The 27071-nt window shown below is 44.6% G+C and overlaps 1 protein-coding gene across 15 annotated transcripts; it reads right to left on the reverse strand.

Moving 5' to 3' along the window:
• LOC118094501 (von Willebrand factor A domain-containing protein 5A-like) lies at positions 1-27071 on the reverse strand. 15 transcript variants are annotated; one of them, XM_088656131.1, is made up of 21 exons: positions 26938-27071; positions 24420-24513; positions 24020-24222; positions 22366-22588; positions 21229-21401; positions 19705-19819; positions 19410-19582; positions 19139-19227; positions 18296-18440; positions 17667-17746; positions 17484-17598; positions 15248-15412; positions 14986-15089; positions 14342-14547; positions 12908-13039; positions 9369-9503; positions 8712-8837; positions 8547-8591; positions 3597-3739; positions 3036-3159; positions 568-1628 (listed from the first exon to the last, which is right to left on the reverse strand). In XM_088656131.1, the coding sequence occupies exons 2-21, from the start codon at positions 24457-24459 to the stop codon at positions 1549-1551; spliced, it is 2616 nt and encodes an 871-aa protein (XP_088512257.1). In that variant the 5' UTR covers positions 24460-24513; positions 26938-27071; the 3' UTR covers positions 568-1548. The 15 variants fall into 15 exon arrangements, 14 of the variants coding, with proteins under 14 accessions (XP_060137544.2, XP_034990891.3, XP_088512262.1 ...); XM_060281561.2 differs by lacking the exon at positions 8547-8591 and having other exon boundaries at positions 1-1628; XM_088656132.1 differs by lacking the exon at positions 12908-13039.

Genomic DNA, 27071 nt, shown 5'->3' on the forward strand with positions numbered 1-27071 from the left:
TCCAGCAGGAAAGGATACAGCAAGCAATTAGTGAAGGCAATCAGAGGCTGAACCCTGATCCCCTATTACACAGATCATAAAGCCACAAAGATAGGTCAAACCTAGGTCAGACCAACGAGATACCTATTATGGTCTACCTGTCAGCCTGATCGCAAGGCATGCATTTCCTGTTTTGCACTTGTTTTTAAAGGTCATGACTAAAGACACTTTCAATTTTTTCCTTTACTCTGTTTGTGATTTGTACAGTCTCTGCCATGATGCTGAAATGCAAACTTAAGAGAGGAACAATGAGAAGAAATGATCAAGTATTCCAAAAGGACTGGAGTAAATTTATACAATACCTGAAAGATTATTGTATTCAATTAACATCACTAGCAGGGGTGTCTGAAAACTTGTAATGAGAAATTTTCTACCTTTATTTTTTATATATATATATATATATATATATATATATATATATATATAGAGAGAGAGAGAGAGAGAGAGAGAGAGAGAGAGAGAGAGAGAGAGAGAGAGAGAGAGAGTGTATACATGATTATGGTAAAATAAAAAAAAATCCTTCAGTAGCACCTTAAAGACCAACTAAGTTTTTATTTTGGTATGAGCTTTCGTGTGCATGCACACTTCTTCAGGTACATGATTATGGTATCAGCCATTCCCCACAGACTTTTCTTCTTAGAATTGCTGCTCTGAAGGCGAAACAGTCCACTTTTTTCAAAGGTGTAGGGGGACCTGTCCCCTAAAAAATAGTTAATGGGATACCCAATAGATCTCTCAACTGAAGAGTTTTAAGTCTTTGAACAAGGCTGCTCTTAAGTCCTTGTAGATTGAACAAACCAGTAATCAGTAGGGTAAATCTTCAGGCACATTGGCAAGCTCTCTCTTCATAAGGAATTGGGTGATAGCATCCTTCAGCTTTGGCAGAGTGCATAGACTGGAACTGCAGAGCTGTAAAGGCTTTTTATCCATATGAGCTTTTAAAGGTCTGGAACACTGAAGAGAAATGTGGCTTTCCACTAAAAGGCATATTCACTACTCACCTGTCCAATATTAACTCTCAAAATATTTGCTCCCCTTTTCTGCGTTTGGATGTAGGTGGATTATAAACTCTTGCTTTAATCTGCTGGAACAAACAGTATAGAGAACAGATTGTGTTCAAAATTTAGGTAAGTGATTTGGGTTTCGGGCAAAAGCAGAAAAGTGGTCAAACCTGGTTTGTAATAGTTTCATTTAAGTACTGAATGGTTGTTTATTTTGCAGTTTGTAATTCCTTTCAGTGGCTTTTTCAAAACCACACACAAGTGTGTGTTTTTTTGGTACCCTCACTAGCACAGAGAGCTGGCTTAAAGCACACCAGCCCAATATGAGGCATCTCCATATGAGAGGAAACTCCAGCACTTCTTGCAGTGAAGACATGGAGGAATCAGAAGGAACAGCACAGCTCAGGGACTGACAAGAGCCTTATGAGAAGTCAGCCAGCTATACTTTGGGCAGGAGAAGAAAAGAAGAGTGGAGCAGAAACTCCTGCACAAGGCTACAGAGCCAAACTCAGATCCCAAAAGCCTCTGGGCTCACGCTGCTGCCCAGCATCTCATTGCCAGCCTTCACGCACTCAGCCAGCTGAGACCCTGCAGACAAACAAAGAGGCAGAGTTAGGATCTACCAGCACCAAATATCACTTTTCAGCCTGCGCCCAACTCTTTCCAGGGCCAATAACCAATCAATCTATGTACAATGGGGAGGAAGACAGAAGGCTGCTGTTCATTCCATCTTTTACTCGTTTTTTAAAGTAAAGTCTGAGTGTGCACCAACACATTTTTATCCAAAGGCCTGGAAGGGGAAACCAGTCACAAATGCACATAGAGGGGCAACATTTTGAAGTGCAAATAACTGAATGGCAGAAAGACAATCAGAGACCACTGGATGGTGCAGGAATTGATTTGAGGGGGGGACTGCTCTTATTTCAAAGCACAAATGTTCCCCATAGTGATTGTGAGCAGGAAGCGCTGCCTTTTGAACTGGATAGGCAAGATCCAAGCAGGTGTGCTCTTTACCCTGCAAGTCATCCTCATTCTACGCTCTCCAAGTTGGAATGGTAGAGGGATCACTATCTTCCCCAGCCAAAATTTGAAGAAATCTCTAATGCAGGACCTGGAGGCAGTTGTGCCACCCAGTTTAACAGACTGGAACCCCTGTGGTGAGCCAGGATTATTATTATTATTTAATGTACACTGTAAATTGTTGGGAAAGTGGATTGGTCTGGGATCAAGTAGGGGTGGAAAAACCCCAGCATCTCAAATGAAATACAGCATACGGTAGTTTAGACTCCTGTTGGAGACTCATCTTCAAACTCCAGCCTCTGTCTACACTTCTTCATTCTTCCTCAGCTCACTGCCATCCAGCTGCCTAAAACTTTCTGCCTCCAGGAGAGCTGGGAAGCAGACTTCACTCTGTCAGCTTTTCCCAAAGCCCTGCTCCATCTGGCACCTTCAACCCCTAAACGGTTCCAGCTGGTCATTATCAGAACAACAGTTTAGGAAATGGTGCCAGAGTTTGATTCCTCTCTTTTTCTCTCCCTGCCCCTTTCCCCGTTGTGTTGTTGTTGTTTTAAGATTGCAAGTCTGTAGGTAAGCACTGTCTTGCTTTAGCTGACTTTATTTAAGTCACGCCAAAGAGTGACTTATATACAGTCACTCTTCACTGAAGAGTAGAGTACAAATGCTCTAAATAAATAAAAGCACAATAAGCATATTGTGCAATTCCCTTCCAAGAGAAGTTAGACCAGCTCCTTCTTTTGTTATCTTTATTCAGGCAGGCCTTTGAAAACTAAGGTGCAGGTGATGTGGAATAATGGGCTGGTTAGGACAAGCTGAACTTCCATGGTGGTTTCAAAGGCATTTTTAATGCTTTATAATTATTTTTGTTTCATTGCTCCGTGTTTCAAAGTGTTTTGAAATATAAACCACCTTCTATCCCAGTCTGGGAGAAAAATGGGGTATAAATACATCAAACAAACAAACAAACAAGTTTTTCACCTGCAGTCGCCAGGAGCCAGCTGAGAGCTTTAGTTTCCAGTAACTCCCATTCATCCCTCTGGCCTGTGGCTCTGGAGTGGAGCCAGAGAAGGGCCAGAACTGTCGCCCATGCATCTGGGGTGACCTGGCAATATGGAGCAGGAGTCAAAAGACAGACATGCACTGTGCCCTGCTCCCTCACTGGCTCTGTACAGAAATTACATTTGACAGTTCTTAAAGGAAAACAAAACAAAACAAAACAAAGACTGAGTGTGACCTTTCAGAACCTGGTTACAGTTTAGCCACAATCTGGGAAATAAACCAATGAATCAGATGAACCATCTCTCTCTCTCTCTCTCTCTCTCTCTCTCTCTCTCTCTCTCTCTCTCTCTCTCTCTCTCTCTCTCTCTGTGTGTGTGTGTGTGTGTGTGTGTTGAAAGCACAAAACACGGCCATAGTGGAAAAATACCCACAGAAGGAACTCCGATGCAGGAGAAGTTTTTAATTAATTGCTTCCAACAATCGCTTTAACAGAGCTTTTCTTACAATGGACAATGCCATGGATCCTGCCACAGACCTTACCTGGGCAGGTGATTTGCTTGAGATCTCAGCCTCACTCAGGCCTAGGATCTCGGCCAGACCAGAATCAAGTGGCCAAGAGCCATTAGCATTTTGCAGAGACACCAAGCTCAAGAGAGGCGATTCCTTCTCCTTGGGAGTGGGCTCTGCAAGGGGACAATAAAAATAAGATAAATTACGACTGCTTGCAGCCTCCACACCACATTCAGAACTCTCCCATCTACACTATTAGAATTTCCAAAGCTCTCAATAGACAGGCATGACGATACAAAGAGTGGTCCTTCCTAATATGCTCCACCTTGATCACCGAGATCCTCTGAAGAGGAATTTCTGGTGGTTTCAGATGCCCCTGAGGTTTGGCTGGGCGTCCATAGAGACTGGGTCTTCAGCGTTGCATGCTCTTCCCCATAGGACTCCCTCCCAGCTTGGAAGGGAGCACCCCAGCCTTCTTTTCTTTCTCCCCAAATATCTTTTTTGAAACTTAACATATATACATAATAATCAAAATACCAATAATTCTCTAACATAAAATATAATACCTAAATTACAACTACATAATTATACATTTATAAAACCCACCACCCATACTCTACTTCCCTCCACAGCAATTCGACTTTTTTATATTTCTTTATACCTTTTTCCCTTGCCGTCTATAGATTATTTTTTGTTAGATTCTGATTTTACCTTCTTTCTTTATTGGTTTTGTTATTGCTTACATTTTTTATTCTAAGCCTTTTAGCATGTCGTTTTTAGAACAATATTTTGACATATAATCTTCGAAATACTTCCACTCCATTCTTAACTTTTGATTTGATTGGTATCTTATAATTGAGGTTAATTTGGCCAATTCTATATACTGACTTAATTTGCAAATCCACTCTTCCTTTGTTGGTATGTCCTGAGATTTCCATTTAGTGGCAATCACTACCCTAGCAGCTGTTGTTGCATACAAAAAGATTGTTTTCTTCATATGTGGTATGTCTTTGCCCACCAGCCCTAACAGGTAAGCTTCAGGCTTTTTTTATCAAGGGGATTTTAAACATTTTCTTATGTATTATTCCCCCCAAATTCTTTATTTCCTTGCAACCCCACCACATAAGAATTGTTGTCCCAGGTTCCTTGTTACATTTCCAACAAAGGTTGGATTTTAATTTATAAATTTTGGCGAGTTTGACTGGTGTTAAATACCACCTGTAAAACATTTAAATAAAATTTTCCTTTATCGTATAACAGGCGGTAAAGCGAATATCCTCGTGCCAGAGTTTCTCCCATTGTTCTAAATATATAGTGTGGCCGATGTCTTGTGCCCATTTGACCATTGTTTCTTTTACCTCTTCATCCATCAAATCATAGTCCAATAATAGAGCGTAAATTTTCGATAATCATTTCCTATTGTTTTATAATATAATGGTGCTAAATAGTGATTTTTCCTTAGCGAAACCTTTTCTTTTGTCTGCATTAAACACACTTTTAAATTGTATATATTGTCAATTATCCATCCCATATTGTTTTAATTCTTCATGTTTTTAATTTTAACTTTCCTTGGTCTTCTTCCAATGTTTGTCTATATGTTGCCCAGTTCGGATTCATATTGAGTTTTTTAACTGCAGGGGCTTCTAATGGAGAGATCCATAAAGGGATTTGTGGCTCTAATAGCTGTTTATATTTATTCCAAACTTTAAACAAAGAATTTTTGAGTATATGATTTTTGAAGCCTTATGTACCTTTACCTTCTCGTACACTAGGTAGGCGTGCCATCCATACCTATTGCCAAAATTTTCTAGATTTAAAATACTAGTGTTTTCCAATATAATCCATTACTTTAGCCACGCCAGACATTGTGTTTCATAGTATAATTTTAAATTTGGTAATGCCAGGCCTCCTCTTTTCCTTTTATCTGTCAAAAGTTTATACTTTATGCGTAGTTTTTTGGTTTGCCATATGAATTTTGTTAAATCTTTTCTCCATTTATCCAAACCATTTTCTTTGATTATTATTGGTCTTGTTTGGAACAAATATATCATTTTGGGTAAAACATTCATCTTAATTATAGATATTCTCCCCATTAATGTCAGCTTTAATTCTACTCCAGGTTTCTAAATCTCTTCTAATTTCCTTCCAGCCTTCTTTTTAGATATCTTCTGTTAACCATATTGTTCAGACAAGTCTTCACGTGTGAATCTCTTTGTTTAAACAAACCAGTATCTAATGAAGTTTTATTGATGATTTTTGTTATTGTTTATGGATATTTTAAACACTGATTTTATTATATTTAGTTATGTTGTAAGCTGCCTTTATATATCTTATTACTGTGTGGATTATAATTTTTTTTAAAAATAAAATTGCCGAACCAGAAAACCAGAAAGACTACCATTATCCCTGTCCTTTAGGCATGTTATCTGGGGCTGATGGGGGTTGGAACCCATCAGGTCACAGAGTCCCCCTTCTTGTATTTTCATATTATTTGATTCTGGATTTCTGTCAGTTCCTGTAATGAGTTCTTCCAAAGTATTCCCCTCTCCCCCAAAATAGCTTAAAAACAATAAAGGCCCAAATCCATGTAGGAATTAGCTAGCTACTGTATATAGTTGTGTCAGCTGAATGAAATCTGCCCTGAAAAGCTGACACAAGGAAACAAAGGAAAAGGGGGAGTGATCACAATTTAAACGCCGCTTGCCAGTTTTGCAGAAGGGAAAATGCTGGAACTTTGGTCTGACACAGAAGTGCAGTTCATATATTCTAAGGGCTTGATGGGTTAAATATTTGGCCTGGTTTACTTGCAGGAACCAGTGCAATTGCAGTACATTATGTTCTTGTTATGTTTAGTTTCCATCAGGAGATGGGATGTGGCACTCTGCACCAGCCAAGGTTTTTCAGCCTCCCAGTGTGCCCATCAACCTTAAAGCTCAAGGTTACCGAGAAAAGTGATTGTAGGACAAGCTTATCCCTGTCAATTTACACAGGACTGCAATTAAGGCAACGGGCTTGTAGTTCACTTGCTCTCCCACTCCTGGCAGCGAAGCCTGCTTCATGAATTCACCACACATGGTGAGTGAGGTTGTACTGCACTGGAACAGACATTTATGCTGACTGAGCCTATGCATGAGTAGCTTCTTACAAGGAGGCTTCCACCTGATCAGGATGGGAGCCCAGGCAGAAGCAGCACCTTAAACATGTTTATAGACATCCATGCTGAAAAGCACTGGCATCTGAGCAGGGCCGTCTTAAGCAAATGCGGCACTGGGGTGCAAAGATCCATCCGGCGTCCCCTCCCAGCTTGCCTAGAGTTATCAACCTTTTTTAAGGGGGGAACCCCAAAGTTGTTGACCTTTATTTAGGAAAGGTTCCCCAGAGTTCCTTTTTTACAAGGCGGCTCATGGTGTGAGCAGCGTGCGCTGGGTGGACCTCTCCATAGGCCTATGTCAATCCCAGGCGTGCAGGAGGGCGGAGTTGGTCGGCCGCCTCAATGCCTTGCTCGCCCCCGAACTTGCACCGCCGAGCTGCCTGCTGCGGCGCTCCAACGGGCGAGCTCTTCCCCGGACTCCAACTCTTGGGCCCCGGACTCTCGGCCTGGCGCCCCTGAGAGCCCGGCGCCCCACACCCCTGGCACCTATGATTAAGACGGCCCTGCATCTGAGGATGAGGTCAGCAGCATAGTCCTGTTCTCTGGTTTTCGTGTGAGCACTGGTACTAACATGGCACCTTCAAGAGGTTTAAAGTTCTGTTTTGAAGTGCAAGCTTCTAGACCTCGCAGGGTTCAAAAACCAATACCATACACCCTGAAAGCTGAATTGCTAGTACAGTGGTGCCTCGCTAGACAAATTTAATTCGTTCCACAGGTCTTTTCTTATAACGAAAAATTCGTCTAGCGAATCCCATAGGAATGCATTGAATTTTTTTGAATTTTTTTTTGCCCATAGGAACGCATTAATTGAATTTCAATGCATTCCTATGGGAAACCGCGATTCGCTAGACGAATTTTTCGTAAAACGAATTCGTCTAGCGAGGCAACCTCTGCTCGAAAAATCCTTTTGTTAAGCGGAAATTTCGTTAAGCAGGGCATTCGTTAAGCGAGGCACCACTGTACCTGCTACCTGATTGGAAATATAGAAGGGATTGAATAACACTGCATACTTTGGGGGGGGACTTGTCTAGGATTCATGCCCACTTTGGTCTCTACTATTTCCCCCTCAATCAACTTCCCTTTCTGCCTCCATCTCCCAATCAGAAGAACTGACAAGTGCAACTCATATTAATTCCGATTTCTCTCTGTCATTTTTGCCAATTCAGTAGAGAATGGGATAAATAAGGTTATACTGAAAAGAACATTGTAATCATATGAAATCTTTGGCATGTTTTGAAAAACTCCTGCAAAGTTATACATATCATAGATATTTTGGATAAACTGAAGTTAGGTAATAAATAATATGCAGCTGATAAAGAAAACCTGGAACCCATGATGGAGAGATTGGAAGTCATGATAGGTGGAAGGAATTTCTTATGTACAATTTTTTTTCTTTTATGTATGTTATTTGTTTTGTTATATGTACTGTTGACTGGTGATATAAAAATCAATATATATATATTTTAAAAAAGACAAGTGCAACTCATGCCAAGCATGCAATCCAATATCCCATTCACATTATTTCAGTTACAGACTTACTGCAAATAAGACCTGTCCTATGTACAAAATGAATGCATTCAATGATAACTCTCTTGCCCTGATCTCGCCACTGTGATCCATGCGACAGTCACCTCCAGGCTTGAAGTATCTTAAGAAGTGTGCGTGCACATGAAACCTTATACCTAGAACAAACTTAGTTGGTCTCAAAGTGCAAGTGGACATTATATATATATATATATATATATATATATATATATATATGTATATGTATATGTATATGTATATGTATATATGTATATCGACTGCGTCAGACCAACACGGCTACCTACCTGAATTTATATATTTGATGTTAGCTGCCCTGAGCCCGGTTTCGGCTGGGGAGGGCGGGATACAAATAAAAATTGTTATTATTATTATTATTATTATTATTATTATTATTAACTCTAACATGCAGAACACGAACAGATTCAAGATGGTGGCATAACTTTTATTACCTGAGGACTTAGCAGAGAGAGAATTTTGAATGGGAGGCGGCGGCGATGACTGCCTCAGGAAGTAACACATCTTTTTCTTTCGTGCAGCTCGGTTGCACATTTTTGCTTTTAGAACATTGGCTTGATCTAGGGGGGAAAGACACAGAAATTTATTGTGATTTTGAATAAGCTATAGGTCCCAGGATTCTTTGGTGGCAAATGTGCTTTAGATATGTGGTGTTTATGTAGCCATTGACTCAAAGAGCTGCTGCCCTGCTGTCTTCTCCCTATTCTATGCCTGCCTAGGACTGCCGCACTCAAAACCTAGGCTGGACCTCCATTTTTTAAAGTAGTCTTTTTAAAGTGGCTTCCCCAACTGGTTTAACTCCAACTTCCATCTGCCCCAGCAATGGTCACATGTACAAGTTGTAGCCCAACAACATATGGAGAGCCAGAGTGAGTGATTTAGAAGGGAAGAGGTTTTTAAGTGGTTTATAAAAGTTTAGAAGAGTCTTCTAAATGGCTTCCTTCACAGAGATTAGGGCCAAGCCAGATGATTAAACGTTAAGGAAACAAGTATTGCAGATAAGGCCTATGTACAAAATGAATGCATTTGGCGTTTTAACTCTTCTATGCAGAACATGAACAGATTTGAGATGGTGGCAGTGTTTTTATTACCTGAGTACTTAGCAATGTTAATAGAATGCTGCATGGAAGGAGGAGAGGAAGAATTCATCCGGCTGAGAGACAACCCCAGGTTTAGTGGACGTTGAGATGCAGATTGTGCATAGCACAACGCCATTCCACCACGGACTAGACCAAGGAGGAAAAATCACACAAATCTAATGAGATTTTGAACAAGCTACAAGTCCCAGGATTCTTTGGAGTGAAATGTGCTTTAGACAAACGGTGTGTATGCAGCCATTGAGTCTACAGCAAAAGAACTGCTGCCTTCAGGGGTGCAAACTTGAATAAAATATTAGGGGGGCCCAGGTAAGCCCTACCCCACATAATCGATCATATGACATGGTGCACACAAACAATTTCAATGGCAACGCCTATCAACTTTGCAGGGGTCCAGACCCTTCAAATATTTTATTGGAGCAGGGTGAATCCCACCCAAAGCCCCTAGGTCTAGGAGTTGGCCCCTATGGCTGCCTTGCTATCTGCTCCCCATTCTACATCTGCCTGGGACTGCAGCACTCAAAGCCAAGGCTGGACCTCCATTTTTTTTTAAAATAGTCCTTTCTTGGCCAGGGAGCAAGTGGCTTTCCCAATTTTTTGACTCCAGCATCCATCTGCCTCATGCAGCACTCATCACATTTACAAGTTGTAGCCCAACAACATCCAGAGGGCAAGAGGGAGGGAGGGAGGGAGAGGGGGAGAGAGAGAGAGAGAGAGAGAGAGATATTGAGATTTAGAAGGGAAGAGAGTTTTAAGTGGTTGATAAACACACCAGCAGGGCTTTAGAAGTCTTCTCAATGGCTTCCTTCACAGAGATTAGGGCCAAGCGATCTCTCAAGGAAGCACAAGCCACATCCTGGACAGGGCCGGCTCTAGGTGTAAGGTGGGTGGCGCGGGGCGCCAGCCTGGCAGGGGGGCGCCATGCTGCGCCCTGCGCCCGCCCACCAAAAAACGGGCCGGAGCAGGGGCGCCAGTCACGTTTGAGACGGCCCTGATCCTGGACCCAGATGATTACTCCCTCCTTCCTCCTCCTGCTCAAGATGTTAAATATTAAGGGCAGAAGTAATAGAAAACCCTTCTCCAAGCACCATCTTGGCTTTCTTGGGTTGCGACCATTGAAATTCATTGATACATAGAATCATAGAATCGTAGAGTTGGAAGAGACCACAGGGGCCATACAGTCCAACCCCCTGCCAAGCAGGGAACACCATCAAAGCATTCTTGACATATGGCTGTCAAGCCTCTGCTTAAAGACCTCCAAAGAAGGAGACTCCACCACACTTCTTGGCAGCAAATTCCACTGTCGAACAGTTCTTACTTCTGGAGCAGCAGAAAACAATCTTTCACCCTCCTCTATATGACATCCTTTTATATATTTGAACATGGTTATCATATCACCCCTTAACCTTCTCTTCTCCAGGCTAAACATACCCAGCTCCCTAAGCCGTTCCTCATAAGGCATTGTTTCCAAGCCTTTGACCATTTTGCCCTCTTCTGGACACGTTCCAGCTTGTCAGTATCCTTCTTGAACTGTGGTGCCCAGAACTGGACACAGTACTCCAGGTGACGTCTGACCAGAGCAGAATATAGTGGTACTATTACTTCCCTTGATCTAGACGCTATACTCCTATTGATGCAGCCCAGAATTGCATTGGCTTTTTTAGCTGCTGCATAACACTGTTGACTCATGTCAAGTTTGTGGTCTACCAGGACTCCTCGATCGTTTTCACATGTACTGCTCTCAAGCCAGGTGTCACCCATCCTGTATTTGTGCCTTTCATTATTATTTTTTTGCCCAAGTGTAGTACTTTACATTTCTCCTTGTTAAAATTCATCTTGTTTGCTTTGGCCCAGTTGTCTAATCTGTTAAGGTCATTCTGAAGTGTGATTCTGTCCTCAGGGGTATTAGCCACCCCTCCCAATTTGGTGTCATCTGCAAACTTGCTCAGGATGCCCTCAAGAATCATAGAATCATAGAGTTGGAAGAGACCACAAGGGCCATCCAGTCCAACCCCCTGCCAAGCAGGAAACACCATCAAAGCATTCCTGACAGATGGCTGTCAAGCCTCTGCTTAAAGACCTCCAAAGAAGGAGACTCCACCACACTCCTTGGCAGCAAATTCCACTGCCGAACAGCTCTTACTGTCAGGAAGTTCTTCCTAATGTTTAGGTGGAATTTTCTTTCTTGTAGTTTGAATCCGTTGCTCCTTGTCCGCTTCTCTGGAGCAGCAGAAAACAACCTTTCTCCCTCCTCTATATGACATCCTTTTATATATTTGAACATGGTTATCATATCACCCCTTAACCTTCTCTTCTCCAGGCTAAACATACCCAGCTCCCTAAGCCGTTCCTCATAAGGCATCGTTTCCAGGCCTTTGACCATTTTGGTTGCCCTCTTCTGGACACGTTCCAGCTTATCAGTATCCTTCTTGAACTGTGGTGCCCAGAACTGGACACAGTACTCCAGGTGAGGTCTGACCAGAGCAGAATACAGTGGTACTATTACTTCCCTTGATCTAGATGCTATACTCCTATTGATGCAGCCCAGAATTGCATTGGCTTTTTTAGCTGCTGCATCACACTGCTGACTCATGTCAAGTTTGTGGTCTACCAAGACTCCTAGATCCTTTTCACATGTACTGCTCTCAAGCCAGGTGTCTCCCATCCTGTATTTGTGCCTTTCATTTTTTTGCCCAAGTGTAGTACTTTACATTTCTCCTTGTTAAAATTCATCTTGTTTGCTTTGGCCCAGTTGTCTAATCTGTTAAGGTCATTCTGAAGTGTGATCCTGTCCTCTGGGGTGTTAGCCACCCCTCCCAATTTGGTGTCATCTGCAAACTTGCTCAGGATGCCCTCAAGCCCATCATCCAAGTCATTGATAAAGATGTTGAACAAGACTGGGCCCAAGACAGAACCCTGTGGCACCCCACTAGTCACTACTCTCCAGGATGAGGAGGAGCCATTGATGAGCACCCTTTGGGTTCGGTCAGTAAGCCAGTTACAAATCCACTGAATGGTAGCATTGTCTAGCCCATATTTTACCAGCTTCTTTACAAGAATATCATGGGGCACCTTGTCAAAGGCCTTGCTGAAATCAAGATAGGCTACATCCACAGCGTTCCCTTCATCTACCAGGCTTGTAATCCTGTCAAAAAATGAGATCAGATTAGTCTGACATGACTTATTTTTCAGAAACCCATGCTGACTTTTAGTGATCACAGCATTCCTTTCTAGGTGCTCACAGACTGTTTGCTTAATGATCTGCTCTAGAATCTTTCCTGGTATTGATGTCAGGCTGACTGGGCGGTAATTGTTTGGGTCCTCTCTTTTCCCCTTTTTGAAAATAGGGACAACATTTGCCCTCCTCACGTCTGCTGGGACTTCGCCTGTTCTCCAGGAATTCTTAAAAATTATTGCCAGTGGTTCTGAAATCACCTCTGCCAGTTCTTTTAATACTCTTGGATGTAGTTCATCTGGCCCTGGAGACTTGAATACATCTAAATTAGCCAAGTATTCTTGTATTACCCCCTTACTTATTCTGGGATCATCATCTGAATCATCTGCTGAATCATCTGCTCCATATTTTTCAGGTTGGGCATTGTTTTCTTTTTTGGAGAAGACTGAGGTAAAGAAGGTATTGAGGAGTCCTGCCCTTTCTCTGTCCCCTACAAGGGAAATACATTGATATTGTGACCACGTATCACTCTGCTCTAGCACTTAAAGCATTATTTCACCTAGGTTCAAGAGGAGCAGATGACTGCATAGGTTGCAAGGTTTCTAGCTGGGGCAATCAGAATAAGGCCCACTATTTGACTGCTGATTCAGGGCCCTAAAGTGTGTTTTATATAACCGACTTTTATTTTGTTCTGTGTATATCACAATGCTTTTTGTTGCTATGGCTGACAACTGATGCAAATAAAGTTTCATTCATTCACCTAGGTTAAATGAAACTTGTCAGTTCTTGCAGTCTTAACAGTTTGTTATTAAACTTTGCTTCATGATTGGATTGCTGCCTTAGAAGATCTGGAAGACCTACTGTGACAGAATGAAAATGTAAGTTATATTCACTCTTGATATATAGCTTGATATAGGTAACTTCTCACCTCAAAACCCCTCGTCGTTTTCAACACCGAACTCTTAGCTCAGTTCCCCCCCCCTAAGTAACACGATTGTTAAGGAGTACTTATCAAAGACCTTTTCAAGTTAGGCACTATTAGCAAAGCTAATGAGTTTAAGGTTATAATTGTTTGAACACAGCTGAGGAAATCATTTTAGGAGGCTTTTGATGCCTTAGGATTAAAGTTCAGCTCATATCACATCACCATGGCTTCTTCTCTTCTTCATTGGAAGAACTCAGAAAGATACTGTATGGATGAATTATTTTTTAAATAAAATGTTAGTTCTGACTCCTTAGAATTCTTGAAAACCATCTGAAATGTGCTTGTGCTCATTCAACTCCCACTATTCACTTCTGCATGTATATTATTTAAATATTGTTCAATATTAGTTTTTATAACAATCTTTTATCAAATATTTTGCCTTAAGTATTTCTTTTCAGTGTAAAGCCTGCCACAACCCACAATTAATCAGGCAGGTGCACTTCCCTAATGGAAGAGATAATATTGCTTCATTAGCTGGTATCTCTGATTTTTAGAAAACACCAAGTGATGGAACTTTCCTAAAAGAGCCAGAAATATGCCAACTGGATCTGAAAGTTCAAGCTGGAATGTTGCAGAAGTAAGCTAAGATTATTTAGACAGAAACAGATTTGAAAACACACACACACACACACACACACACACACACACACACACACACGGAGTGGGATACTGGATGTCTCCAAACTATCTTCCCAAAGGCCCAATAAAACCAAGTCACCCAAAAAGTCTGTCCTAGATGCAACGACATTCAATCCAATGTCCCCTCAGTGACCACAGTCATCTCCAAACACATCTCTTTGAACTCACATGCAAGGGGGATGTTGCGGCGAGCAAGAGGCCCTTGAAGTGCTGTGCCCAGCTCTTTGTTCACTCCCACATAGGCCGTCTGTGAGCACACCACCCCAGAGCTCAGGCTCGTCTCCAGTGCCAGACGCTGCTTTTCCTTTTCCTTCTCTCCTGCGCCCTCCAGTTCCTTCAGGAGGGTCTGAGCCGCCAGTCGGTGAACAGGGAGCCTGCAGTTCGGGAAAAAGGGGGAGCGGGGAGATAAATGCAGGGACCACTTGGCATGATGTAAACCCCTTAATACAGTCGTACCTTGGAAGTTGAATGGAATCTGATGTTCGAAAACCAAAGTGCGGCTTCTGATGGGTTGCAGGAAGCCCCTTCAGCCAATCAGAAGCCACGGAAGCCCCGTCAGACATTCGGCTTCCAAAAGAACGTTCGAAAACCGGAACAGTCGTTTCCGGGTTTTGATCGTTCAGGAGTCAAAATGTTCGAGAACTAGGCTGTTCAAAAACCAAGGTATGGCTGTATACAAATCCAATCTTCCTTGACCACTGACAAATCTGGATTATGACTTAATGGCTTCAAAATGCTACCTGTAATTAGATAAATAATATCATGTTTGTCCAAGGCTGGGGGGAAAGACTTACAAAATGTGACAGTACTACCTGTCAGTCTCCTGAGAACTGAGTGAGAACGTCAACCTTTCTTTGAAAGTCTGGTCTTGGAACTGGTATTGAAGAACAGCCGCCGCTTCTGTGGAGCTTGAAGACTGCAGCAGAAGAGAAAGCATCAGAACTGGGAAAGGGTAAGAAGCCTTTTGCAAAAATACATTCTGGGATTATGAAACACCAAGACTGGCAGGTTTCGGTATCTAGGATAGGAGAGAGGGATTATTCTGTGGTTAAGGTCTTGGTGGTGGTTACTTGCCTGGTCCTGCCCACGGATCTGGGCATAAATGAGGCAGCGCTGCCCCTGGAAGATGACCTGTGGGCCTGACCCCACAAGCTCAGCCTTCAGACCAGGAGGCAAGTCCCAACTCAGAGAGATCCTGGTCGCTGCTGGCTGCAGGGCCTTCTTCAAAGACTGCAGGGCCTACGAGAAAGCAAGAATTTTGCAATGACATTAAGAGAATATCAACGTTCCTGTTCAACTGTCGATTAAAAATAAGTTTCTATGTGAGATTGTTTTGAAACTGTGTGGGCAGTGCTTGCAAAGAAGTCAGGAGAGGGACTGATGAAGATGCCATCGTGATTTCCCCACAAGCCACTGAACATAGATTAGAAGCCCACTGGACCAACTCTGAGCAACACAATGACCCTGCCACATAGGGGGCACTAATAAAGAAGAATGGAATTGATAAGGAGACGAGAGATGCTATGAGAAACTGAGTCCCCACCCCACCCCGTCAAGCAGAAACATGCAAATATAGGTACTTCCAGACTCGCTACTTCCCAGGTAGGATTCCACAGGACACTGGAAGATTCAGATTGTGCAACCAAAGCTTCCTCCCCAAAAGGTAAGATTCCGCAGAATGGGAAGCAACTGGAAAATGCACCGGAAAGTGTGAAATAACTCTTGCTTGATGCAATGTCAACTAACATCCCTATAAACCAGGGGTGTCAAACTCAAATTCATCGGGGGCCGCATCAGCAGTTTGGTCACCCTCAAAGGGCCGGTTGTATCTGTAGGACTATGTGTCCACTCTTTATTATCATAAATTATTGTCACTGCATTCAATTATTACTGTTTTTTGTAATAATGTAAGTAATAACTAGCTCTGAAAGCAGAAACATAGTCAGAATAATGGCAAGTAGATATTCAAATGTATAATTATTGTACAATTTATTGAAAAATGATTTTTGGTAACTGCACTGGGTGGTGGAGGCTCGCTAGGGTTTCATGCAGGACCTTTGCAGAGCTACTAGTACCTGGAGATGCTGGGGTCCTTCTGCATGCAGGACAGATGTTCTGCCAGTGAGCCACCACCCTTCACCAAAGGGACTGGCTGAGGTTGACTCACTGGAGCTGCTCTCCTGGTTCCAGGGTTAAAGGGCCAGAAGTATAAAGCAGCATCCTATGTTTCTGAGGAGAGGGAGAGGGAGGGGAGGGGAGGGGAGGGAGGGAGGGAGGGAGGGAGGGAGGGAGGGAGGAAGGAAGGAAGGAAGGAAGGAAGGAAGGAAGGAAGGAAGGAAGAAAAGAGGGAGTGGGAGGGAGGGAGGGAGAAAAGAGGGGAGAGAAAGAAGAGTAGGAAATAAGGAAGGGAATAAAGAAGGAAAGAAAAAGAAAGAGGGAGAGAAGAGGGAAAGGGAGAAAGAAGGAAGGAAGTAGAGGGAAAGAAAGAATAAGAATGAGGGAGAGGAAGAAAGATGGGAAGGAAGGAAGGAAGGAAGGAAGAAAGAAAGAAAAGAGGGAGCAGGAGGGAGAGAGGAAGGAAAGAGGTGAGAGAAAGAAGAGTAGGAAAGAAGGAATAAAGAAGGAAAGAAAAAGAAAGAGGGACAGAAGACAGAGATAAAGAAGGAAGGAAGGAGAGGGAAAGAAAAAATAAGAACGAGAGAGAGGAAGGAAGAAAGGGAAGGGGGGGTTGCCGCCTTGATTCAGGGCCAGAAAAGAGCGCGAAGGGACCCCCCCCCCCGGCCCCAGCTGTTTGTCGGCGCTTTGTCGGCGCGGCGCTTCAGCAGCAAGGTCCCGCTGCTGGGTCCCGCTGGCTGGGGCCCTCGGCGGGCCACATGACGAGGTCTGGCGGGCCGGATTTGGCCCCCGGGCCTTGTGTTTGACACCCATGCTATAAACAGAGGAGGAAGAATCCTCAATAAACCAGGCAATCAGGGGAGGCAACCAATATTTATTTCCAGCAAAGTGGTTTAAAATGTCCCATAAAGAAAGCTTAGCTATTGGGCACTACTACGGTAGCAATGCAAGGTTCCTCATGCAGTTCAGGAGAAGTGAGGAAGGGTGAGGCAAATGATCAATCCGAGGGTGCCGTCCTTATGTATTAAGGTTTCATGGATCTTTCCCAAAACTTAGTGGATGTGCTGCTTGGGAGAGCTGGGATTCCATGCTCCGATGGATTGTCAGAGGCAGGGGGCACCTGGCAGTTTACCCACAGCTCAGGAGAAACTGGTGGAGATCAGCAGAAGAGGGAGGCAAAACTCTTGAGCCTCACCTTGGCCTGCATGCGCTCCTTGCCTGTGATGAATTCAGCACTGCCTCCGGCCGCACGGGCAATGCCTTTGATGAGGGCTGTGGAGGCCCCTTCACCAATGCCAAAGGAGAAGCACCTGTCAGGGAAAGAGGAGGTGAACCTAGGCCAGGTGCGAGAAGCTACTTTCCCTCTCCCTTGCCTTACCTGTGGGAGCTGCTGTGACATCGAACTTCAGCAATGACCTCATCTGTATTACACACCTCTCCATCCGTGAACACAAAGAGCTAGAGAGAGGGAGGGAGGGAGGACAGAGAGGTATCAGAACCTATCCTATTCCCCCTTTGAAGTCCATTTTCAGGGCCCAGCTGGATTCAAACCCCACTTATAAACAGGGGAGATGCCAATCCTAGTGATGTGGTGGTGCAATCGCATAAAGTGTGTGAGAGAGTGGAAGACTGACTCCTTAATTCCTCCATACCGTGCAAGCTAACTTAAATGGCAGGCGATTGACACATGGGGGGGCCTTTCTTCTTTGACACCCGTTTGCAGGCAGGGATTGAATTCCCTGTCCATCTGCAAACAGACAAAGATGGCCCCAATACCTGCGCCCCTTCCCACTTCCAAAGGGAGGTCCCAACCTAGGTATCTTCCATGGGGTTATACATTTTTCTATTTATTCAAAATAATTTTAGACTGCTCTGTATCCTCATGGATACCAGGGTGTTACGTAGAAAAAAGCACAATGCACATAACTTAAAACCTTCACAAAAAACACCATCTTCATTATTGTTCCACCACTCTTTGCAGGTCACTAAAAACCCTACTCTTGATACCTGGCGAGGATATCCTTCCCGGCACGGCTGGCTGTAAATGGCCTTCAGTGGCTGCAGAATCTCTGTGCCCCCCAAATCTGCCTCCAGCTCCTTCACCCGTTGGAGGGACTTGGACATGGTCTCCTGGGTGTATTCTACACTCTGCCTGTAGAGAGTTTCAGAGAGTCAAGGCGGCAAAGGACCTATTTTCCTCCCAAGCTCAGCCATTTCCCCATCAGGCTGTTTTGTAAACCTCCCACAACATTCCACGTTTTCACCAGGACCACCATTTTATTATTTGTTACATGGTCTAATTGCTCCCCTAAAACTCATCCACTCAGATTCAAACTCCTCCTCTTCTCATCACTCACAGTGCTCAGAATGTGCCAGGCCACATCAAGGATAGAAAAAGGCTATGTTTACTGTGCAGGTAACAAGGAGGGAAGGGTAACAGCAGAAGAAATGGGGAAGAGGAGGTGAGAAATGTTTAGGGGGTCCAGAATGTGCCTTGCAGGAGATGCTGGGAAGCCAGTTTGTGAAAATACTTCTGGCTTGGACAGATCTTCTAACTCCTTGGGTCAAATCTCTTGACACTTTTCAAAACCCTTCCATTTCATTGACCTATAAAAGCAAGGGTGAGGAACCTTTGGCCTTCCAGATGTTGATGAACTACAAGTCCCGACAGCCCTAGCAGGCAACGATCCAAGAGCCAGGGATTATGGAGCTGTTGTTCAGCAACATCTGAGGATCAAGAAGCGTGTTCAGATTCCTGTGTTAACCGTTGCCAGTGATAAAACATAGGAGCAAATGGAGGAGCAGGGAAGTAACGAGTCTGACAACACTGGACATTCTTTTGACACTCACAGGTAGAATGAGTCATGGGTCGATCCAAATCCATAGATGTTGAAGTAACATCCCAGAGGGAGACTCTTCAGCAAGAAAATCAGGGTCTCCTGAAATGTGGGGTTGGGGAGGGGGGGAGAGAAAAGCAGGAGTCACCCTAGGTGCCCCAGCCCAACCTCTAGGGTTCATTTCAACATTATGGGCCCTGACGCCTTCCGGGGAACTATTCATCTGCAGTCTTCCATTACCCTCCTTTCGACCACTCCATCCTATTCTTCCAAACACAGGGTACCTTGGCACTCTGAATCCGCCTTGGGGAATCAGGATTCGGATCAGTGCAGGAACGCATGCTTCCAGAGCGGTCCATCAGGAAGAGAAATTCTCCAGTCACCTTCTGGCCTGGTTTTGGGGCAGGGACACTGGGGTACAGGGTGAGCAGAAGTGCTGGGTCCCCCATCAGAGAGCCTGTGCAATGCAGGAGGAAAGGAGATCCATTAAGCATTTATACCCAAGGCAGCACCCCTTCACCTCCCAGTACCCTTGGCATTTCCTCCCCCATCTCCTCAGTTGCCCTAGGCTTTCCTCACCTGGGGCAGCCCCAGGCTTCCCAGCCTCTAGGAGGGCGCTGGGCTTGTGAATGTCCTCATAATATATCAGCAGTTCCACGTCTCGGTCAAACTGGTGCCCTTCAGCCAAGGAGACCTTTGGGGTTAGAAGGAGAAGCAGCAGAGCTTGAATGCGGAGCTCTGTTCCTAATCCTCCCAAAGATGTTTATGTGTGCAACACTTTCGAAAGCGTTGCTTTGGAATTTGGCCACTTATTCCAAAACTATGCAAAATGGGAGAATTCTAGGTAGTTCCAATTGATTCAATAACAGGCAGCAGAATAAATGATCAACTGCAGGACCTCCCCTGCCAAATGAAGAACCTGAGATACTGGGAGAAGCTCTCTTGGGTCCCAGGCTTTGTACGCCAATAGAAGCACATTGAACTGGGTTCAATAGCTCACAGTTAGTCATTATTATTAAAATGTGCCCTTAGAGTAAGCATATCCGGATTATAAGTGATCAAAAGGACAGGATCTGAGGCCAAACGAAACCCTACTGTTTGGCTTTACATGACTGGTTTTATTTTTAAACCAATAGCCAAATGTGACAAAGAGTCATGTTCAAGCTGCAGCGTAGCGAGAGATTTTTAAAAACCCTTTCCCCCCATAGTCCATCTTTTAGTGGGGTATCCTCCACACTTTGGAACTCCCTATGTATTGACATCAGGCAGGCTCCTTCGCCATACACTTTTGGGCACCTGCTAAAAACATTTCTGCATAGGCAAGCCTATCCAGGGATGTAGAGTACTGACATATGTTTCAATCAATTTTTAAATCCCTGGTTTTTATTATTCTTGAAGGTTTCAAATAGCTGCTTTTAAACTCTGCTCTGTGATAATTTCACCATTTCCCTTTTGCAAACTGCTTCGAGTGTGTGTGTTTATTTTTATTTTACAATCAAGTGGCATATAAATTCTGTGAAATAAAAACAAACAAACAGTGGTCTCAATAGAAATCCAGCCCCATAGGTTGCCTATTCATAGTGGGAGGGCAGCTCCCACTTGCCCTTGTTACTGGTAATGCCCAGCGTGGGAGTGGGACTCTGGTAAAGGCAACAGAGTTAAAGCTCTCCTCTCCCACACCAAAGCCAAGATCCAGCTTGCCCCCCCCCTTCACCTTATTTGTTCAACCAGCCAAGCAAGGCCAATATACCTCTGGGTATCGGGCGGTATATAAATTCAATAAATAATAATAATAACAAAATACCTGGTGGCTATTTACAGTGGAAGGACAGCTCCCATCTCGCAAACTGCAAGCATGGGGAGGGAGATTCCAAACAGGGCTGTAGGGGTTGCAAGAGTCAAATGCTCCCCTTCCCAAGCCATGGCCCCAATCCAGCTTACTCTTCCCTTTCCAGTTATTTGTTTACAAAAGAAAGCAAATAGCACGTCTACATCAGCCATTAGACCTAACCACAGATTCCCGGGCATGTGTGCAATTTCCAATGGAGAATGAAAGGGGACAAATACACCCCTTTTAAGAAGCTGTTCCGTTCACTAGTGTACCTGGGCAATCGTACGGTCTTCTGCCCTGTAGCGCAAGGGCTCAAGGGTGCACTTGGACTCCACACGGTTGATGCCATACGGTGACTCCAGTGTGGCACTGAGGCCGAGGGTGTAAGGAAGCTTCCCCTTGGGCACTCGTGGTATGCTCTTGGTGACATTTTCCCCTTCTGAACCTGTACATGAGAGCGAGAGAGTCACAGAACCACAGAATTGTAGAGTACCATGAGAATCATCTCATCCAACTTCCTGCAATGCAGGAATGCTCAGCTGTTCCATATGGGGATTGAAACTGCAACCTTGGCGTTATCAGCACCACGCTCTAACAAACTGAGCTATCCAGCACACCATGGTTATTGAACACAGTGGGCAAGCTCCCATGAGGAGGAAGACACTGTAACACAACCACATGTGGGAGGGAGAATTAGGCTGTTGGAGGCGAAGGCACCATGAAATAGTAATGTACAGCACGTCACCTCCAATCCCCAGGCGATTACCCAGGGTTTGAGTTTTCTGTTGGAAATGAGACACAGTGGAGACTGTCGTGTCTTTATGATATGTGGTTTTATCACATATATGCAGCCTGAGTCTGGTCGGAGGAGAATCCCAGTGCTCACATCCCAGGAGGGTCCTGTTTCTTCCATTGCTGCAGCCGCCAATTCAAAGAGAAATCAGCCTTGCTCTCAGGGTCTTTTCTAGAGGCTGCCTCACGTCAGCCCACGTGGCTTCAGCCCCTCTCCATCTCCCAGAAACCCTTGTCAAAAAATGCAACCAACCCCCCTTCCACTTACATCACCACTTCTAACAGACACACATACGGCACTTCTACAATCGAGTTAATGTAACAAAATACCTTCCTGGGCCTTTCCAGCAGAAAAGAGGAATCTAGCAACTGTTTCTTTTATTATTTTATTTGTGTCAGCCGGTAAGTAGGACAAACCCAATTCAAAGGAGTTTCCTGGGTAATTTGGTAGGATGGGAGTAGAAAATAACTCGTCTCATCTTTATATGGGTTGCATACAAAGGAACACATTAGTATTTCTAATGTTCTAAATCCACAGAGCTTAGGGAAAACAAAGCAGCATTGCAAGAGGCTCGTATGTGGGGCTAGTCGGTATGTTTGGGGGTCCAGGTGCTTACCCTGAGGTGCATAGCGGGGGTTGAGAACAGCAGGCAGGACAAAGCGGATGGCACCGTCAGGCTCCGGAGCCAAGGCCTGGACGTAGGAGAGCTTCAACGTGGCCTCCCCATCGGGAGGGAGGTTACCCAGGCTGCAGGTGAAAATGTCACTGGTGTTTGCTTCTCTTTCAAGCAGGAAAGCCTGCCGGCCTTCAGTCAAGGCATCCTCATATTCCTGCTCTGCCTGGATTGGGTTATGGAGAAGAGAACAGCATCAGGGGTGAAGAAGGCAAGGACACAAGCAGGTGTGGTCCCAAGAAAGCATTCCCATTTTAAAAACAGCTGTCGACCAATTGGTTACCTACCAGCGAAGCTTCCATGCTTTGGCAACTTAACATTGTGAAAGGAAATTATAAGCACTGTAGTATCTACACCAGGCATCTCCAAACTGCGGCCCTCCAGATGTTTTGGCCTACAACTCCCATGATCCCTAGCTAACAGGACCAGTGGTCAGGGATGATGGGAATTGTATTCCAAAACATCTGGAGGGCCGAAGTTTGGGGATGTCTGATCTACACTGTGACTTCAGAATTCATACATTAGGTTAAAATCACAACCAAGGTGCAGCAGAAGAGGCCAGGAAGCCAGGGTCCCCACTACAACAACTGGATGTTGTTAGGCTTGTTAGGCACTCTTTCTCAAATTTCCAACACCTTTATTGGCATATATATATAATATAAAAACAAAGACAAAACATACAACACATATAGGTCATTAGTATAAATAGTGACTCTACATCATACAGAAATAATGGAGAGCAGCAGGAGGAGGAAAAGGCACACAAGGGGTCCTCAGCTATCGTTGTTGAAGGCTAGATGTATTGATTTTAATTACATATATTCTGGACAAGTAGTGGGCCATAATTCTGGTAATTTCGGGGAAGTCATCCCTCAACAAGAGCTGGACCATTGTTTCCTTGTTGGAGAGGGTTCCAGGTCTCGTAAAGGATAAAGGGGGGCCAAAATAAATAAAAAATGGAAAGGGGACAGTCCAGAATCATGTGAGCCATAGAGTCTACCTCTTTCTGGCCACAAGGGCATAATCTATTCCAGTAAGGGATGCCTTTGAGTCTTCCGGATAACACGGAGGACGGGAAAGCATTTAGGCGGGCCAACATAAATACTCTGCGATAAAAAGGAGATACCAGGTCATATAAATAATTAGGTATCAATCCTTGGTGCGGCGGCAGCCCCAGGAAGGCAGGCGAGCATACTAGAGGTTGGACAGGATGAAGTTTCTGGAATTCAATATTAAGCAGTCTCTGCTTAATAAGAGTAAAGAGTCCTCATATGACAAGCGGGAGTCCACTGGAGGGCCTAGTTGCCTAAGTTTGTTGGAAATATTAGAGAACCATATAAAGCTGTGGCTATCTTTCAAAAGATAAGATCAGGCTATCTGGATCAGTATTAAAATGAATTTTTAGCCAATATTTAAAAGTAATGATCCAACCTCTTGTCTCAAGAAGGGGGGCACTCTTTCTTTTAACCACAACATGTAGCTTCTTGACACAAATCCTGCTTGTAGGCACAGAGCCCTATCTAGGGAAGCCTCTGCCTCTCTTCTCCAACTGGCTACCCAATGCCAAAGGCCCTGATTCTCCTCAGACCTTCCATACCTGTTTCTTCTCTCGGATCTGGGCCTCAATCCGCGTCCCACCAATCAGGCCCTCAAAGGCGTATACGGCAGCTTCGTCATCCAGAGGGAAGACAAACACAACCTCCACTGGAGTCTTCTCCTCATTGTGGTAGCGGAGCTCAGACACCACGTCAGCCACAAAGCCTCGGACCACCACATCCACAGAGATGCTCTTCAAGGGCACTAGGGCAAGGAGAGAACAAGGAAGGCTCAATGTCTGGCCCTGTGTACACTTTGGAGAAACCCTCTCCAGTCTTCTTGGCTCCCACTACCAGGCCGGTCTAAACAAGAAAGCTGTATATTGGAAATTTATAGCAGTTATGTGGGCTTTTTGCCATTTTGCACCCACTTAGCTGAATAACCATATGCAGGTAACTTACCAGGTTCCTGAGAGTTTGTGACAAGGCCACAGACAGTCATGGCTAACGACAATAGTCTTTGCGAAGGAATTGGTTTCCCAGCGATTCACCACAACTGCAGAAAACAGTGATTAATTTTTGACTAGAGGGGAACCACACATACAACAACCCTGTATTTTATTTTCCTTTTATTTCATGGAAATAGTGCTCCCTGCTTATTTGTACAAAATATTGTTCCCATTTAAAAGAATACTGTTTTCCCATTGTTAAGCAATTGCTCTTACAAAGATAACTGTTTGTCATTGTTTTCTGTCTCATCTCTGAATGCAGAAGAATGAGGGGATGCTAAAATGACAGATGGAAGGAGGGTGAGATTTGATGCCAGGTTTAACTAGACTTCTCTCAGCCATGTCTCTCTCTATACTCCCCACCCCAATTTCTGGCAGCCAATCTCGCTTGACATGCCTCTCATCCATTCATCAGCCACTTCATGCTCCCTGGTGCTCCTTCTGTATCCAGATCCCAGAAGTGAGCACCAGGGCAGGGGAGGAGAGAACAGATGAATTTATTTGTTTCTTCCATCTGAGAGATGAAGAGACCCTTGAAGAAGAAGGGCAAAGTGCCCCTACCTCCAGGTCCCCTAGGAGAAAGCTGCCTGTAACACTGCCCTCTTCAAGCTCTTAGCCAATGAATGAAGTCATAGCTATGATTGGCATTTGGAGTGGGGAGGGGGGAAGTGCAACCCCCTGAGAAAATAATAGAGAGACATGTTCAATGTCTGTAGAAGGGACATCCTGATTGTCTCTAAGCAGCAGTACAGTATTGGGAGCGGGTGAGAAGGAGATGCGCAAAGGAGATGCTGGGCTTGGGAAATGTTCTCCACAGTGAGATCAACATGAAAGAATTAACTCAGACATCCCCAAACTGCGGCCCTCCAGATGTTTTGGCCTACAACTCCCATGATCCCTAGCTAGCAGGACCAGTGGTCGGGGAAGATGGGAATCGCGTCCGAAACATCTGGAGGGCCGAAGTTTGGGGGTGCCTGAATTAACTGTTGCATAGCAGGTGCTTGAAGGGAGCTGCAAGGGAGCCACTTGAAGGGAGCTGCAAGGAGGACTCCCCTCCACACAAAGTCAAGGTGTGTTACTAGTCAATGTCCTGGGGCACCCAAGGGAGAAAACAGCGAGGCAGAGTGGTGCAATTTATTATTTTTTGCTATCTTTTTATGGCACATAAAACCATCTGCATGGGCTGCCTGCCTCTCTCTGCCTAATGGTAGGGGCACTCTGCAACCACCAACACTCACTTTTTCCTCCACCTGCTGCAGTTCTTGCCTGCTCTTTACCATAAGGTCCCTAGGGAAGCTAATTGTTCCCCCTAGCATTAGCACTGGGGTTCCAATGAGTGTTAGAAAATACCATCCATTTTCCATTGCACAAGGAAGTGTGAGGCTAGGGATCAACTACAGAACCATGCAAGTCACTACGCTTTAATGCAAAACTGCATTAACTGTTCTATAGCAGGGCTGAGCAAAGGCGTTTGGGTTCCTGGGTGGAGCTGCAATGAACAACCCTCACCCTTAGACAAGGTGTGCCCAAAGCCAGCCAAGGTATTGCAGCGCCCAAGGGAAAACACCACACAAGCAGAGATTGGTGCAGCTGTATTTCCTCCTCCATGGGCATATTTTGTCAAAGTTAACAACTTGCTGTCTTTCTATGGCACACAAAACCAGCCGCCTGGGGTGCCTGCCTCACTCTGCTTAACGGTAGGGCCACTCTGCAAGCACAACAGGAAACTCCTCTCCTGGAGTTCTTTCCGGTACCAAAACATCTCTTCAGTCTTCACAGAAGGAGCAACACAGAATGCACCTCTGAGTTTATGCAGAGTGCCCATTTTTCAGCAATGAAAATGTGCAACCAGCTTCACCATATCCTGGAAATGGGACGCAGAATTTTAGGACGAGATTACCAGGGAGAGTTGCACCCCACCACTTTTAGAAAATAAAACAGGAGAGGACATGGGCATAGCCAAGGGGGGCTGCTGTCCCCCAAATCAAATCAAATAAATAAATAAATATACTTAACTAACTGACCCATCACATCACAGATAACTCGGCTCTGTCCCTCCATCATAAAGCCTACCACCCCAACATAAATCCCCGCTACGCCCAGGAGAAGAGAGTTCAGACCTACCAACCACTTTCTCAAGATTGCAGGAAGGGAAATTTATAGTAGGAGAGGGAAATTGCCGGGTGTATTTAGGCAAAAAGGCCCAAGAAGTTGTGAAGATAAGATACAGATCGCCCAGGTGAAAGAGCGGGTGGGGAGCTGAGCTTCTATCCAGAAGGGCCAAAGATGCGGGGAGGAGGGAAGCAAAGGGGGATTTTGCTCCCAAACAGATCCAGACGCAAATGCTGAAGGTAACGGGGATCTCTAGTTGGGGCTGATTTTTTTGTTTAAGAGAGAGCGCGCGATGCTAAGAGGAGGCTGTAGAGAGGAGCCCACTCATTAATCATTTGCAGTACCAATCATTTTCTTACCTCAAAGCGCCCGCAAAACTCGACGTGCTTCCTCCCTCGCCTCGCTCTGCAAACAGCTGAGCTAAAGCGAAAGTACTGTAAACCTTTCTGAGCAGGATGCGGAGGCACTTCCAGTCACGCCCGCCCCCAGCCAG

Source organism: Zootoca vivipara, chromosome 12, assembly GCF_965207765.1.
Source record: "Zootoca vivipara chromosome 12, rZooViv2.hap1.1, whole genome shotgun sequence".
Lineage (NCBI taxonomy): Eukaryota > Metazoa > Chordata > Lepidosauria > Squamata > Lacertidae > Zootoca > Zootoca vivipara.

Bases quoted from the DNA above. Each gene is read 5' to 3' on its own strand.
- LOC118094501 (XM_088656131.1), bottom strand. From the start codon at position 24,459: ATGACTGTCTGTGGCCTTGTCACAAACTCTCAGGAACCTG. The intron at 8,838-9,368 runs GTAATAAAAACA...TTTCCCCCCTAG, and splicing joins TAACATTGCTAAGTACTCAG to ATCAAGCCAATGTTCTAAAA. The intron at 3,160-3,596 runs GTAAGGTCTGTG...CCATATTGCCAG, and splicing joins CAAGCAAATCACCTGCCCAG to GTCACCCCAGATGCATGGGC.